The sequence below is a fragment of the Erpetoichthys calabaricus genome, chromosome 4 (assembly GCF_900747795.2).
Source record: "Erpetoichthys calabaricus chromosome 4, fErpCal1.3, whole genome shotgun sequence".
NCBI lineage: Eukaryota > Metazoa > Chordata > Cladistia > Polypteriformes > Polypteridae > Erpetoichthys > Erpetoichthys calabaricus.
In genome coordinates this window covers 289,833,710-289,851,250 of record NC_041397.2, presented here as the reverse complement: position 1 = coordinate 289,851,250, position 17,541 = coordinate 289,833,710, and the positions used below count along the sequence as shown (strand labels likewise).

At 42.5% G+C, this 17,541-nt stretch overlaps 1 protein-coding gene across 1 annotated transcript in view; it reads left to right on the top strand.

Annotated features, from left to right (window-relative positions):
• LOC114651262 (E3 ubiquitin-protein ligase SH3RF3-like) overlaps positions 1 to 17,541 on the top strand; it is a 498,214-nt gene that overhangs the window by 401,457 nt on the left and 79,216 nt on the right. The window contains exon 4 of the mRNA XM_051926673.1: positions 1,585 to 1,680. Within this exon, the coding sequence (XP_051782633.1) occupies positions 1,585 to 1,680 (96 nt within the window). The remainder of the gene's footprint in view (positions 1 to 1,584; positions 1,681 to 17,541) is intronic.

Genomic DNA, 17,541 nt, shown 5'->3' with positions numbered 1-17,541 from the left:
GAAAAGTAAATGAAGAAGTGGCAGCTTAACATAAGAGGTCAGTGGTGATGACTGAGACTTGATATTGTATATAGTGCCTTTACACATTTAACACTATTTCAGTTCACTTCACAGCTATAGCACACTTGAATATTGATGAATATTTATGCTGTATAATATCTGCAGTTTCAGCTGAATCAACTCAGCCTGGGTAAAATGTCGAAACAAGGGGATGAAGGAGATTTGTTAATTTATATTGCGCCTTTACACAGTGAACATTAAAACAAGTCATTTTTTGGCTATGGCTGTGCTATATTTAAAAAACTGGAACACAGCAAAAGAAGTGACATACTCAGTGTCACCTATGAGGTCAGTGACGGTGAATACGGATGAACGGGTTCAAAATATTGAGGTGCAAGACCATAAATCCATGTTTAAATGAAAGAAAATCAAAATCAGAGGGATAAAAACAAAAATATCTGTCACTGCCGCCAACAATCAAAGTAGTACTTTTAAGCTGCAGAGCATCCAGTATTATTACTCTCTCTTGCTCCTGGGTCAAAATGACACCACTTCTGACAGACTGCTGCTTATATGACACCAAGCCCTGAAGAGGCGGGGCTTGGGAGGTAGGCGGGGATGTGGTCAGGTGTCGTCAGGCTCTGGTTCGTCAGAGCTGCAGTCGGAAAGACAAGGTTGTTAGTGACAGTATTACCTCATATGCTGGGGTGGTAGTGCTTACCTCATCAGAGCCCCCTATGTACACACATTTGTGGGAATAGTAAACACTTTTACAATTTATTTAATGGTTGTAATAGAACAATTTCATATTTGCACACAATGTGAGCCATTTCGGGTGATTTGCACACAATGTGAGCAGTTTCAGGTGAAATTACTGACTTAGGATCACATGGAAAGTTAATGGGAGTGATAATGCAGAATTTGTTTCATATTTCAAAATAGTGGAAGCAGCTGTGAAGAGACTCAGTGGGTTGGTCATACACCGTGTCATTGGTAGTGACTTCAATGTTAGCGCCTTTCCAAACAGAATACCATTTCAGGTCAGTTTACAGGTATATTTACTATCGGGTACGAGGAACAGACATATTCCAAAGAATATTTGGGGTGCCAACCCTGTTTAATAATATATCAACAAAAAAAAAACAGCTGTTGGCAGCAAAATAAATAGGCGCTCGATGATGCAACAGCAAAATGAACACACATTGTAGCCCCTCTGATGGCTTTCTGCTAAGGGTCTGTCCCTGGTGGTCCATCCTGCAGTAAGTTTAGGTCAAGACTAAGATGGCACAGCTGCTTTAAAATGGTTCAGTACCAGAAGGAGCTGGGCATTTCAGAGGGACGAGGGCAGAGTTATTTGCCCCCAAGCGGTGTCTTCTCGGAGCTGTGGAGAGAAGAAACAAGACTGTTAGCGACAGCACCTCCTCTCGACTCGGAGTGGTTTTGCATACCTGATCTGAGCTGATGAGGTGATGCATAGATATGCATGAGTGACACTACATTTTGATTTGCAAGTAAAATAAATCCATCTGATCATCAATAATAGATTCTAACTTTTTTTTTTGTTTGCTTGTTTTTGCAACACAGGATGAAATTCTCACTGTGATAAGAAGAGTGGATGACAATTGGGCAGAAGGAATGTTGGGAGATAAAATTGGGATCTTCCCCCTTTTGTATGTTGAGGTAAGTGTGGATGAAAAGTGTGAGGGCAAACCAATAGACATATCCAGAGACAAAAACCAGAATCAACAGGCAAAGTTCACAGGTTAAAAGAGAGCAGAAGAAGGTCCTAACCGAGAGGAGAATTCTCATTCCCTAAGTGCAATACTTGCCTGCTGCTTTGGGAAAACTTCTTCTTTATTCAAAAGCCTAAACATGCAGTAATGCATGCCACCATCTTAAATATGATTGTCATTGTGATGCCACACAAAATGAGCCGCATGTCTCGCAACCAGCATCTTTCCCAAAACAAATTAGGTTGTAACCATGCAACAAAGTTATAAAATGGTGTCGGAGGAAGTTGATGATGTAAGCAATAATCATAACATTATAAATTAAGAAGATTGCAGTATACCTTACAGAAGCATTCAGATCTCAACAGTTTGCTGACTTGTGCTGAGTATCCATCCCTTACAGCAACTCCCCACTCATTCCTTATTCTGAGTCAATAACATGGTGTTTACCACAAGTTCTCCTTCTTCTTCTTTCTTTTGGTAAACTCTTCACAGCCAAAACTTATGGTGACAACTCCAGCCATGGAGTTTCAAATGGGAAAACAATGGGCCTCACTGTCCTTCCAACCACACACACCATTTGTCTCAGTTATGGCAGTCACCTATAGCTTAGCCTGTTCCTCTCAATTACTAATGCTGCGTCGCATGCTCTTGGAATATTTGCAGCTCCAAGTTGTGACATTTTATCTCCCCACTTCATGTTAATTCCTGATTAGACAATTCAGAGAAACGTGAGGTTGCTGTTGATTTGTTACTTGGACTGCATTACAAAATAAAGCAATTAAAGATAAACTGCATTTTTCATGATAATAAAGAGGAAAATAAACATATTAAACGTGTATCACTTCATTTCAAACGCAACTTGACCAAAAAATGGCATTTCTAGCGGACCAGGTAGTATTTTTTATTTTTATAAAATTGATGAAGGTGAAAGATCAGCGTTACATTACAACTCAGACATTTCAGATAACTTTGTTTTTTTTCTGTTTTAACAAAAGCACTCCCAGTAATGGCCACTAGAGGGGAATATATCGCCAAAGCCCCAATGAGAAAATAGCAGGCAAACATAAAAATAAGAAGGTTTTCTTTCCACAGTAGATGCTCTGTGATAATGTGAAGTTCCAAAGAGCACAACGGAGTTTACATTTATTTGGCCAACACTTTTATCCATAGCAGCTTACAACATTTGAGGTACAATTGGTTCCATTTCTTTTTGTTTTTCCAATTAGAGCACAGACAGTTGAAGTGACTTGTTGAGGGTCACATACTGACACTAACAGGATTTGAACCCACAACCTCAGCAGCTGAAGTCCAAAGCCTGAACCACTGCACCATTCTGTCTCTTGCTTAAAATATAAGGCAATCCAAGCAAACAAAATTCCAAATCTTAAATCCAGAGAATAGTCAGAAAACAGAGTAAAACAGGTCAAGAATCCCAAACAATCTCAGAAGATGTAGAAAAGCACAGAAAAACATAAGAGCTCACCAGCATTCGAAACGAACCATTCAACTGAACACATCAGTGGGTGTGCACTCCATAACTTTCAGGGCATCTACACCGAACAATTTTGGATCAGGGAAAAGACAATCATCTTTGATGCCAGCCATCCCAGCAATGGCCTCTCCTCTGTACTGTGGTCAGATAAATGCTACCACTGCCTGAAGATGAGTTCAGAGAGACTGAGGAGGAACTTCTGACCACAGTGCATCTGCTTCTTGAATAAGGAAAGTGTCCAGAAATACATGAATCCCTCTTGTTAGCTTTCTCACATTATTTATTATGTAAGTTACTAAGTTTTTTCTTTGCACCTTCCCCCTCCATAACCTATCGTCTATGGGCGAGGAGAAAAAGCTTTAATTTCATCAAAAATTTCTATCTCCGGTTTTTGACAGTTCTCAACGTTTTAGGGTCTACTGATACTGTAAACATTGATATCCCAATGACGGGTGTGTGTCTATCTGTGTGTCACAATTTCTAGAGATAAAATGGCTGGACGGGAAAATACCAAACTCAAAACTTTAGCCTGTTATGAGATGGTAATGTGCTGATTTGTTTTTGAGCCAAAGAGAAGAGAAGACCATAATTCTGCAATTAATTATGTATTCTTCACGTCAGTTGCTGTCCTAATGACCTATTTTATGATCACAAAGATCAGCATCAGAGCAGTAAATAATTACTGACATTTTATAGAATAGTTCGGGTAACTTGGTTCCTTGGGCGCAAAGCCTCCCGGTGCTCACGTCTGAATTATTTTAGTTATTTATTAATAATCACTTATTTAAATTTCTATTAATTATTTGTATTGATATTTATAAAGTCACGTATTATTGTTACTGTCCTTTTATATTCCCTTTAAAAGCACTCATTGCAGTTCAGCAACTAAGCATTTCACCACATATTGTACTACATGTGTAATTTGTATGTGATAAATAAAATTTGATTTGATTTGATTTTAAAGTGGAACTACTGTATGGACCATTCCATACTGATTTATTTGGTGTTCCAAAAACATCTTGATGTGTTGTGTGATGGCCAGTCGTTTCAGGCATTTGTTAAATTCCATCAACGGCACACTTAATTCAAATCAGTGATTATCAAAACCACGTGTGCCTGTGGTGCAGTTTAATAAGTAAATGGGGTTACTGGATGATAACAACAAACATTGGACTCTTTGGGGTGAACTCTGGAGGTGGTTAGACTACCACAATGTTTGTTTGTTTTTATCGTTATACCATAAATCTAATTGTGCTGAATATGAGGTTTCTTTGGGGGGCTACATGAATCAAGCATGAACTGTGAGGGTAAACTAAAGAGTTAACCAGCGGGCAGTGCCATCAAGTGCTACACTGGTTTATGTCCTGCTGCTTTCAAGGTCTTTACAACAGCGGGTGTCTGAAAGGCTCATTGGGACAATGAGCTTGAAATAGCCATGCCATGTTATTTATTAATTCACACGATGAGATTCAGGCCTCGCAGGTCATGGTGCGGGGTGCTGCAGTAATGGATTGGACACAGACTAGTAAATCAAAGAGATAAAACATGGAAGATTGAAATGGCCTATTTAGAGAAGAGGGAACAAAAAATCATTTTAACACAATGATGACTCTGGCTATCTGGATTAAGTGTAATATCCCTTTGGACGGTATAAGGCAGTAGCAATGCTGCCTCACGGCTCCGGAGTCCTTGAACTGGTGTGGGTTTTTGTATGTGTTCCATATCCTTGTGGTGTTTTACTCCAACATCCCAAAGACTGGAGAAGCAGTGGACTGCCATTCTGTCCAGTGTTTGTTTCCTGCCTTGTGCCCAATGCTGCCAGTATAGTCTCCAACTCCAACCATAAAATGGATGAATGCATGGCTGGCAAAATCTCCTTTGCTGTGACTTGCTGTCAGTCTCATCCTGGGGTTTTGTTCTGTTTTTGTATTATTTTGTTTTGTTTTACATTTTCATCCTAAAGTTTTATTTCATTTCTGTTAATTAGTAATTATTTTTTTAGTTCTTTTGATTAATCTTCTTGACTTTTTTCATTACTTTTTTGGGATGAAAAAAAAACCCACAAAACATGTCATCTCAAAATCACAACAGGAAAGAATCCCCACCTCAGTGCCCACCTTGATAATCGCATCTTCTGTTAATGATGTTGTTAAGTGTTTGAAGTAGCATCTGAGGGTGCACATCTGTTTCTTCTTCATAGCCAGAAGCAGACCTACAACCCCATCTAAGCTCCACCAACTGTCACGTCCCCATGGTTCACTAAAGTATAAAAACACCTCAGCTCTTCAGTCTGCCATCTGCACTGACAGCAGCACCAGCACTGCCATGAAGGTTGTGTATAACATCATCTATTTGTGCTCTCTCGCCATTGATTTCTTTATTTTTTTGGTGGAGATCCCAGGAACACACCCAGCCTTGGCCCGACTCACACACACTCCCTCACAGAGACAAAAAAAGCAGCCAGTAATAAAAACAGAAAATGAAGACTGTATTAAACAATAATAAATTAAATTTAATTACACAAACTAAAATGATCCCATCCCATTTCCCTTTATGGTGATACACATGGACACTGTGAGAGGACACTTCAACAGCCATGGACACTGTGAGAGGGACTTTAAAGTCACAGTGCTTATGGGCAACTTCAGGACACAGCAAGATAGAAAAGAATAATGGGAAGCTAAACTCGTGATAAAATGTAACACATTACAACATGGTTTGAATAGAGACAAGAGTTTTATAGCCAGGTATGAGGATTGTTTGCATCTCTCAGACTCACTCAGACAACCTGACTACAGATCCACATTGTATTGAAAAACACGTTAGAAACTTCAAAAGACTTTGTTGGACAGTTATCTTATCCAAAGATCTTGACCATACATTGTTCTCCTTTCTTGTTAAATGAACCCTAGCCTGAAGAGGTCTATTCATTTTTTACATTTAAGATTTCTCACTTAAAGATTTACCAATGTTGTTTCTTGTCCTAGTATGTATATAAACATAGGGAACTCCAGTTTCGTATTACATCTTGCCTGAAGAAGGGGCCTGAGTTGCCTCGAAAGCTTGCATATTGTAATCTTTTTAGATAGCCAATAAAAGGGGTCATTTTGCTTGACTTTTGGCGATACACAATAAACACAAATTCAACAATAACAAACAACTAACAAAACCACACATGATGAAGTCCATAAAAAAATGGCAACTGATGTAATGAAATGACGGGGATTTGAAAAGTCCAGAGATCAGCTCGCTGTAAATGTATGTAAAGAACAGTCCTACTGGTGTATCCTGTGATGATGAGTGATGGGATCAGGAGCATTCAAATCAGTCATCACGCAGCAGGCAGGCAGCAGCGTCCATACACACGCAGAGGAGACAATCCAGGACAAGAACAATAATCCATATGCCATGAACAGGAAGACAAAACATACGGGGTATTCCAGAAACAAAAACACACCTGTTCCTCTGTATCACCGGCCTCCTTTTAAATCTCGTGCCGGCCTCCTTGTCCCCAGCAGCCCCTGCATCCCCAGTAGACGACCAATCAGAGCCACTGCAGGGACTACTGGGAGTTGAAGTTTTCCTCCCCAGTAGTGCCACTACAACCTTGAGGATATCAGGTTCAAATTTCTAATATATCACAAGTTTTCCACATTCCAGTTATACACTGCCTGTATGAAAGCTTTCCATGTATGGCAAGTTCGCTCATGACCTCAACCCTTTTAATTTCCTGTTACGACTCTTATCTTCTGTTTGCGTCATCCAAGACACCCGTGCTCCTTTTTCTGTGTGCCTTCATTGTATGCATTGTACTTCCAGATGAGCAATCATTGGGTTGTCAGCTCTTGCGTACACACAAGCCACTCCATACTCCTCAAGCCTATAAAACCAAAGGGTCTCCACAATTCCAGGCACGTCATTTCAAATGTGCGTAGGAAGTTGGTGAGATAGATAGATAGATAGATAGATAGATAGATAGATAGATAGATAGATAGATAGATAGATAGATAGATAGATAGATAGATAGATAGATAGATAGATAGATAGATAGATAGATAGATAGATAGATAGATAGATAGATAGATAGATAGATAGATAGATAGATAGATAGATAGATACTTTATTAATCCAAAGGGGAAATTCACATACTCCAGCAGCAGTAACAATATTAAATTAAAGAGTAATAAGAGTAATAACAATGCAGGTATACAGACAGACAATAACTTTGTATAATGTTAATGTTCACCCACACCAGGCACCCCCCCCCCAGGTGGAATTGAAGAGTCGCATAGTGTGAGGGAGGAACGATCTCCTCAGTCTGTCAGTGGAGCAGGACAGTGACAGCAGTCTGTCGCTGAAGCTGCTCCTCTGTCTGGAGATGATACTGTTCAGTGGATGCAGTGGATTCTCCATGATTGACAGGAGCCTGCTCAGCGCCCGTCGCTCTGCCACAGATGTCAAACTGTCCAGCTCCGTGCCTACAATAGAGCCTGCCTTCCTCACCAGTTTGTCCAGGCGTGAGGCGTCCCTCTTCTTTATGCTGCCTCCCCAGCACACCACCGTGTAGAAGAGGGTGCTCGCCACAGTCGTCTGATAGAACATCTGTAGCATCTTATTCAGTAAGTTGTGAGCGGTGAGTTGGTGGTGTGATTTCGATTATCTGGATTTTTTGACCTTATTTCTCTGTCTTTTGACGACTGTTTGGATACTATACAGCAGGCCTATTCAATTACACATTCAGTTGGGCCAGATTTTCAAACCAAGAAATTTAGCTGAGCCAGACATTTCCAGTAGCCAGCAAGTGGCAGGTAATAAGAAATTTTAAACCAAGACAAATGAATTGAAAAACAAGTAATGTTTATTCATTGCTTCTCTTTTAAATTTGGTCACATATGGCACAGGCACATCAAAAAGTGCATAAAAAAGCTATAATTGAACAGAATCTGAGGTAATAGCAATACTTTTTTTTCTTTTGAAATAAAACAAATAAACATTTTTGTCATATCTGATCCAGGCACATCTGAAAGTTCATAAAGTCAAAAGAGTGCACAGTATCAGCAGTAACATTTGTTTCCCTTTTGCAATAAAATAAATATTTTGGTCGCATATGACCCAGACACATCACAAAGTGCATTTAAATGAATGAAAAAGAAGTATCAATGCAGTCAAAGCTGGCAGTGCCCAAACCCATACCAAGTGATAGCAGTGACTAACACACGTCTACAGCACACGGAGGGACCACAGGTTCATTTTAAATTACCACGTGTGTTGATATTGTGACGTGTCTCACTACTGCATGGCCTCTGGTCAGGGCAGTCTTGGGAGAAACCACTTTGTGAGGGCTCAGGGTGTCTCCCTAGAGTGAAAGGGGGAGCGAATGGTAAAAGAACAGGAAGTGGTTACCTTTTTACTTTCTCATATACAAAGTAGTGGGGAAGTGTAATCATCCAAACATTCGATGTCAAGATTTTGATGACTCTCAACATTTTATACCTCCCTGTCTTTCGCGTATATGAAGTATAGAGAAAGTATTGTAATCGTCCAAAAATTCCATTTTGAGATTTTGATGAATCTCGACATTTTAGACCTCCCTGACTTTCTCGTATATGAATTATAGAGGAAGTATCGCAATCATCTAAAAATTCGATGTCGAGATTTTGATGAATCTCGACATTTTAGACCTCCCTGTCTTTCTCGTTTATGAAGTATAGAGAAAGTATTGTAATCGTCCAAAAATTCGATGTCGGGATTTTGATGAATCTCGACATTTTACACCTCCCTGTCTTTCTCGTTTATGAAGTATAGAGAAAGTATTGTAATCGTCCAAAAATTCAATGTCGGGATTTTGATGAATCTCGACATTTTAGAGAAAGTACTGGAATGCTCCAAAAATTTCATTTTGAGATTTTGATGAATCTCGATGTTTTAGACTTCCCTGAGTCCGAAAATACCATTTTTGGAATTATGTCTGTGTATCTGTCTGTGTGTGTTTGTGTGTGTGTGTATGTAAACATGATAACTTGAGTACGCTTTCACTTAGGTCAACCAAATTTTGCATACATGTATTAGGTCCAAAACATAGATTTCTATCAACTTTTGGGCCATTTCCGCTAACCGGAAGTAGTACTTTACCTGAATAGATACTCAGTTATTTTTTTTATTCATGTAGCTGCTGAGTTTGATTTATTCAACTTTACTTTTATGATAATTGCTCAATATATTATTAATTTGATTTGATTTGTTGTTGATGGTTCTTTAATGTATATAATATAAAAATATAATCAGTCTTGCAGTTTACTCTTCAAACATCCTTCCCCATATCTGAGTATACAAGAAAGTATAAGGGAGACCACTCCTGAATGTTTTTTTTTGGTTTTTTTTTTGGAGGTGTCCCCACAAGCCAGACAAGGAGCAGTAAGGCACCGTTTATAACGCGGCACACCAAATAAAAAGCCAGTTGGAAATTTGAAGATCACTCTCTCTGACACACTAACATTGAGGACTTTCAGCCAATGAATTATTCGACAAATAACGCTGCTGGGATTTCTGTACACTAAAATAATGTTTTGTTTTGTCATTCTGGAGTAATGAGTGTTGCTTGTTGAGGGAAAAAAAAAATAATCTAAATGATTTTAACTTAAGGTTTCAAAATGGGAAAAGAGTGATGGGCACTGAATGCTTTTTGAATCTACCATATTTAATTTATTTATTATTTTTCTCTTGTTGTTCCAAGAATGCATTGTATCGTGAGATCATTTTATTGTAAAGCTTGTATTGCAATATGGATTGTGGATTCTTTAAGTGTATCATCTCAAACCTGATAAGGTTATTTATGGGAGGGTGGCAAAGTGTGCATTGCCTAAGACATTATTTAATGTGCTGGCCCTGACAGTTCCAGTGGATTTACTCCACAGAGACCGATTTTACACTTTTTGAACACTTTGGCCCACAATATTTCATTGTTAAAATCTCAGGTTTCTGTTGTGAAGGTCAAGTATAAGAAACCTTAGATGTGTTACAATGCGATTCACTGAATGTTTAATGCCACTCATAAAAGGCTGAAACAAGTTTATGCACCTTTAAATTGTAACATGTAACATTTCTGCTGTATCAAGATTGTTACTCCACAAGTAAACAGGGGAAGTTGAAACATTTGGTGGCATGTCAGCTCTCACCTCTGGGGAGCTGGGCACAGTTTACCTACAGTTCTTATGCTCATGTTAATTTTCTCTGACATCTCAAAGACATGCATGTTAGGTTTGCTTTCAACCCTCCATCAACTTGGTATGAGTGAGTGTGATGCTTAGGCGTCCTATCCAGGTTTGGTTTATTTTCTCAGAATATTAGATTTATTCAGCCCAACAAAGATCACCCATCCTATCCTCCTCAATCTCCCAAAATGACTTCAGGTCGAGTTTTGAAGGTCACTAAAGTCCTACTGTCTACCACACTACTTGGTAACTAATCCCATGCGTCTGTGGTTCTCTGTGTGAAGAGACACTTCCTAAATTTAGGCTTAACAAGTTTCCAACTGTAATCCTGTGTCCTTGATGAACTCGTATCTAAATAGGAGTTTTGATCCACTGTAGTAAAGCACTTCAATCATGTCACCTCTTAATCTCCTTTTGCTTACTCTGTAACAGCTCAGCTCTTTTAATCTTTCCTCATAATTCCTCCCCTGTAGTCCTGGACTCAGCCTAGTTGGTCTTCTCTGGACATTTTCTAGTGCTGCTATGTCCTTTTTTTAGCCTGGAGACCCAAACTGCACCCAGTACTCCAGATGAGGCCTCCCCAGTGTCTTATAAAGGTTGAGCAGAACCTCCTGTGACTTGAAATCCACACATCAAGGCGCTATATAACCTGATATTCTGTTTGCCTTCTTAATGGTTTCTGAACACTGTCTGGCAGATGATAGCGTCAAGTTCACTACGACTCCTAAATCCTTCTCATAAGGTGTACTCTTGATTTTTAGACCTCCCATTATGTATACAAACCTCACATTTTTATTTCCTGTGTGTAACACTTTACATTTACTGACATTAAATTTCATCTGCCACAAAGCTGCCAAAGCCTCTTTGCTATCCAAGTCCCTCTGTAATAACTTAATGGATTCCAGTTTATCTGCTAATCCACCTATCTTGGTATCACCTGCCAACTTAACTGGCTTGTTACTTATATTCCTATCCAAAGCATTTGTATATATTAAAAATAGCAGTGGTCCTAGCACTGACCCTTGACAGACACCATTCTTAACATCACCATAACCTTCTGCTTCCTGCGTCTGAGCCAATTTTGCACCCTTCTAAACACAACACCCTGAACTCCCACTTCTTTTAGTTTGATACCCAAGCTCTCTGAAAGTCAAGATAAATAATACTGTATGCACCATCCTGATCATATCCTTTTTCCAGCATATTAGTAAAACATGACCTTCACCTGAACCCGTGCTTACTGTTCATAACAACTCCTGTACATCCATCCATCCAACCAGCTGAATCCGAAAGGGTCACGGGGGTCTGCTGGAGCCAATCCCAGCCAACACAGGGCACAAGGCAGGAATCAATCCCGGGCAGGGTGCCAACCCACCGCAGGACACACACAAACACACACTAGGGCCAATTTAGAATCGCCAATCCACCTAACCTGCATGTCTTTGGACTGTGGGAGGAAACTGGAGTGCCCAGAGGAAACCCACGCAGACACGGGGAGAACATGCAAACTCCACGCAGGGAGGACCTGGGAAGCAAACCCAGGTCCCCAGTTCTCCCAACTGCGAGGCAGCAGCGCTACCCACTGCGCCACCGTGCCGCCCCACTCCTGTACTTTTCCTTGATAATTCCTTCCATTAATTTTCCTGTGATGCACGTCAAGCTTAGTGATCAATAGATACTTGGATATGCCCAGTCACCTTTTTTATACAACAGGTTATAATTTGCCATTTTCCAGTCCTTTGGAATTTCCCCTGTGCATAATAACATCTTAGAAATATGTCTCCAGGGTTTATATCTGTACTCGCTAAACTCCTTAAATACTTAAGGATAAATATTATCTGGCCCTGGTGATTTGTTTGATTTCAGCCTATTTAATCTTAGCAGCACTTCTCCCTCTACAATTTCCAAGTCTCTCAGTATCTCCTTAATAGTCCCTGTTACCACTGGGCGGTTATCCACTTCCTTACATGTAAACTTCATAAATGGAAGTTCAGAGTTTGAAGCATCTGCCGTTTCACTGTCTGTATTTTTTGATGTCCCCTTTACTATTCACCACCTCCTTGACTGTTATTTCCTCTCTATTATAAAAAAAAAATCTTGTGAGGCTTGGTAGGAGACAATACGTGATCTTCTCGGAAGACAATTTGACATCCCGCGAGACAAGGCAGTGAGATAAAAGGACAGCTGCTGGACAGTCTTTTAAATGATCGACACGCAGTGCAACAAGCAGAACACGCAGCAAGGCAGCAGCAGAAGAAATGCAGCAGCTGATCAGACCGCATCTCCTTAGCGAGCGTGTGCTCAGCCCAACCTTCACCAGCATGAACGTCACAAACGTGAAGTGCCTGGAGCACAGCGTGCCCCAGTTGGGGAGTGAGGGGTTAGGCGAGCGAAGCACCCTAGTACTATTAAAATACTAAAGGAATCTCTTTGGTTTATGTTTCGTCTTATCTGCTATCTTCCTCTCTAATTGCCTTTTAGCTTCGCTAATATCCTTCTTAATGGTTGTCCTCATGCTCTCATATGATCTATGATTCGCATTATACACCTTATGCAAATTTTTTTTTTTTGTACCTTCTTTTTTACTTCCTTATTTACCCAAATAAGGGAAAATAAAAAAATGTACTTGAAACTACCTGCCTGCTAAACTAGGACATCCTGACTTCATTTGTACCATCCATCCATCCATCCATTGTCTCCCGCTTATCCGAGGTTGGGTCGCGGGGGCAGCAGCTTGAGCAGAGATGCCCAGACTTCCCTCTCCCCGGCCACTTCTTCTAGCTCTTCCGGGAGAATCCCAAGGCGTTCCCAGGCCAGTCGAGAGACATAGTCTCTCCAGCGTGTCCTGGGTCTTCCCCGGGGCCTCCTCCCAGTTAGACGTGCCCGGAACACCTCACCAGGGAGGCGTCCAGGAGGCATCCTGATCAGATGCCCAAGCCACCTCATCTGACTCCTCTCGATGCGGAGGAGCAGCGGCTCTACTCTGAGCCCCTCCCGGATGACTGAGCTTCTCACCCTATCTTTAAGGGAGAGCCCAGACACCCTGTGGAGGAAACTCATTTCAGCCGCTTGTATTCGCGATCTCGTTCTTTCGGTCACTACCCATAGTTCATGACCATAGGTGAGAGTAGCAACGTAGATCGACTGGTAAATTGAGAGCTTCCGCCTGTCGATCTCGCGTTCCATTCTTCCCTCACTTGTGAACAAGACCCCGAGATACTTGAACTCCTCCACTTGGGGCAGGATCTCGCTACCAACCCTGAGAGGGCACTCCACCCTTTCCCGGCTGAGGACCATGGTCTCGGATTTGGAGGTGCTGATTCTCATCCCAGCCGCTTCACACTCGGCTGCGAACCGATCCAGAGAGAGCTGAAGATCACGGCCTGATGAAGCAAACAGGACAACATCATCTGCAAAAAGCAGTGACCCAATCCTGAGCCCACCAAACCGGACCCCCTCAACGCCCTAGCTGCGCCTAGAAATTCTGTCCATAAAAGTTATGAACAGAATCGGTGACAAAGGGCAGCCCTGGCGGAGTCCAACTCTCACTGGAAACGGGTTCGACTTTCTGCCGGCAATGCGGACCAGGCTCTGGCAACGATCGTACAGGGACCGAACAGCCCTTATCAGGGGGGCCGGTACCCCATACTCTCGGAGTACCCCCCCACAGGATTCCCCAAGGGACACGGTCGAACGCCTTTTCCAAGTCCACAAAACACATGTAGACTGGTTGGGCAAACTCCCTTGCACCCTCCAGGACCCTGCTAAGGGTATAGAGCTGGTCCACTGTTCCACGACCAGGACGAAAACCACACTGTTCCTCCTGAATCCGAGGCTCGACTATCCGACGGACCCTCCTCTCCAGGACCCCTGAATAGACTTTTCCAGGGAGGCTGAGGAGTGTGATCCCTCTGTAGTTGGAACACACCCTCCGATCCCCCTTCTTAAAGAGGGGGACCACCACCCCGGTCTGCCAATCCAGAGGCACTGTCCCTGATGTCCATGCGATGTTGCAGAGGCGTGTCAGCCAAGACAGTCCTACAACATCCAGAGCCTTGAGGAACTCCGGGCGTATCTCATCCACCCCCGGGGCCCTGCCACCAAGGAGTTTTTTGACCACCTCGGTGACCTCAGCCCCAGAGATGGGGGAGCCCACCTCTGAGTCCTCAGGCTCTGCTTCCTTATTGGAAGGCATGTTAATGGGATTGAGGAGGTCTTTGAAGTACTCCCTCCACCGACCCACAACGTCCCGAGTCGAGGTCAGCAGCGCACCATCCCCACCATATACAGTGTTGACACTGCACTGCTTCCCCTTCCTGAGACGCCGGATGGTGGACCAGAATCTCCTCGAAGCCGTCCGAAAGTCGTTCTCCATGGCCTCCCCAAACTCCTCCCACGCCCGAGTTTTTGCCTCAGCAACCACCAAAGCCGCATTCCGCTTGGCCTGCCGGTACCTATCAGCTGCCTCCAGGGTCCTACAGGACAAAAGGGTCCTGTAGGACTCCTTCTTCAGCTTGACGGCATCCTTCACCGCCGGTGTCCACCAACGGGTTCGGGGATTGCCGCCACGACAGGCACCGACCACCTTACGGCCACAGCTCCGGTCAGCTGCCTCAACAATAGAGGCACGGAACATGGCCCATTCGGACTCAATGTCCCCCACCTCCCTCGGGATGTGGTCGAAGTTCTGCCGGAGGTGGGAGTTGAAGCTACTCCTGACAGGGGGCTCTGCCAGACGTTCCCAGCAGACCCTCACAACACGTTTGGGCCTACCACGCCTGACCGGCATCCTCCCCCACCATCGAAGCCAACTCACCACCAGGTGGTGATCAGTTGACAGCTCCGCCCCTCTCTTCACCCGAGTGTCCAAGACATGTGGCTGCAAGTCCGACGACATGACCACAAAGTCGATCATCGAACTGAGGCCTAGGGTGTCCTGGTGCCAAGTGCACATATGAACACCCCTATGCTTGAACATGGTGTTCGTTATGGACAATCCGTGACGAGTACAGAAGTCCAATAACAAAACACCACTTGGGTTCAGATCGGGGGGGCCATTCCTCCCAATCACGCCCTTCCAGGTCTCACTGTCATTGCCCACGTGAGCATTGAAGTCTCCCAGCAGAACGAGGGAGTCCCCAGAAGGTATGCCCTCTAGCACACCCTCCAGGGACTCCAAAAAGGGTGGGTACTCTGAACTGCTGTTCGGTGCATACGCACAAACAACAGTTAGGACCCGTCCCCCCACCCGAAGGCGAAGGGAGGCTACCCTCTCGTCCACCGGGGTAAACCCCAATGTACAGGCTCCAAGTTGGGGGGCAATAAGTATACCCACACCTGCTCGGCGCCTCTCACCGGGGGCAACTCCAGAGTGGTACAGAGTCCAGCCCCTCTCAAGGAGATTGGTTCCAGAGTCCAAGCTGTGCGTCGAGGTGAGTCCGACTATATCTAGCCGGAACTTCTCAACCTCACGCACAAGCTCAGGCTCCTTCCCCTTCAGAGAGGTGACATTCCACATCCCAAGAGCCAGCTTCTCTAGCCGAGGATCGGACTGCCAAGGTCCCCGCCTTCAGCCACCACCCAACTCACACTGCACCCGACCTCCTTCATTTGTACCAGTACATTTAAATTAGGAAATGATATGCTATATAACATGTAACTTCATATTTTGTTCTCCGATTACAGTTTATATATAAGAAGTTTTAACTCTTAATAATACATTATTTTGAGACATTACATAATACTTAATAGCAGAGGTGTGTTTCTGAACTATACCATTTATCTGTATGTTGATTGGTGTAATTGAAATGCTTTGTAGTGATTATATGTAAATGAACCTAGCTGATTAAAGGAAGTTATTCTGTTAGACTTCTTCAGACTGCCATGTTGCATTCACAAGAGCACTTGGGGGCTCTAGCAGCTGTTTCAAATATCTCCATGTCATATATGATGATGGGCTTAAGGCTCTTCTTTATTTATCAACACTGTTCATATTGGTGTTAGGCAGGCTTGGTTTCCATTTGACCACATATTAGAATAAACTCAGAAAGAAAGAAAGAAAGAAAGAAAGAAAGAAAGAAAGAAAGAAAGAAAGAAAGAAAGAAAGAAAGAAAGAAAGAAAGAAAGAAAGAAAGAAAGAAAGAAAGAAAGAAAGAAAGAAAGAAAGAAAGAAAGAAAGAAAGAAAGAAAGAAAGAAACCCACCTGGAGATTCTCTCCTTGCCATTTTGTTAAAGAAAATTGGCTCCTCTGGAATGGAAGAAGAAAGGTCCAGAAAAATGGATGGATAAAAATGAAACTGTTTCTATTCAATACCTTAAAACCGCACAGTTCAACTACCTCCACATTTCTGTAGCTGCAGGTCTGACAGGTTAAGTGATTCACCTAACATCAGCGAAGGGGTCAGAACATGCAGTCTTAGCCACTTGGGCACTCATGGAAAGCAAAAAAACAGACCACAGTGAATTATTTAACATCTATTCATCCATCCATCCATTCATTTTTAGACCTGATTCATTCAATTCAGGGCCATGAGGGTCCAGAAAATATCCCATCACAATTAGGAGAAAGCAAACAATACATCCCAGAGGCCTAATGATTTGGATTCTTTTAACTACAGCAACACAGCATTCCAGGCGGAATGCGATAACCGGGATAATCCAATTTCTTGAGGCGAATGTTTAAGCCAAAACTGAGCACTGCAGCCTTGATCCAGTAATGAGATTAAAGTGTGTCATGGAGATGTGTGCAATGTGTTTGATAACAGTGAAAAGAAAAGCCTAAGCAGGCGATTAGCGTAATTCTGAGGCTCGTGTGAGATGCAGCATCAAAGGTGTAAACACTCGGTAGTTAACGGACAGGATTAACTCACATATTATAGTGGTTATCAATCCGCAGTGGTTTTTCTTCTTTTGAGCCCAGTTTGTTGCTTTTTTTTTCCTGGCAATAAAAAAAATGTTCAGTTCAGAGCAGTTTAAAGGATACAAAGCAGCTCAAAATAGGAGTTGATACATGGAAAAGACAGGGGATCAGGCAGACAAACCATAGACAGGGCTCTCCACACATGACCATAATTAAATATTTCAGTCGTGGTCAACACCCTGTGAT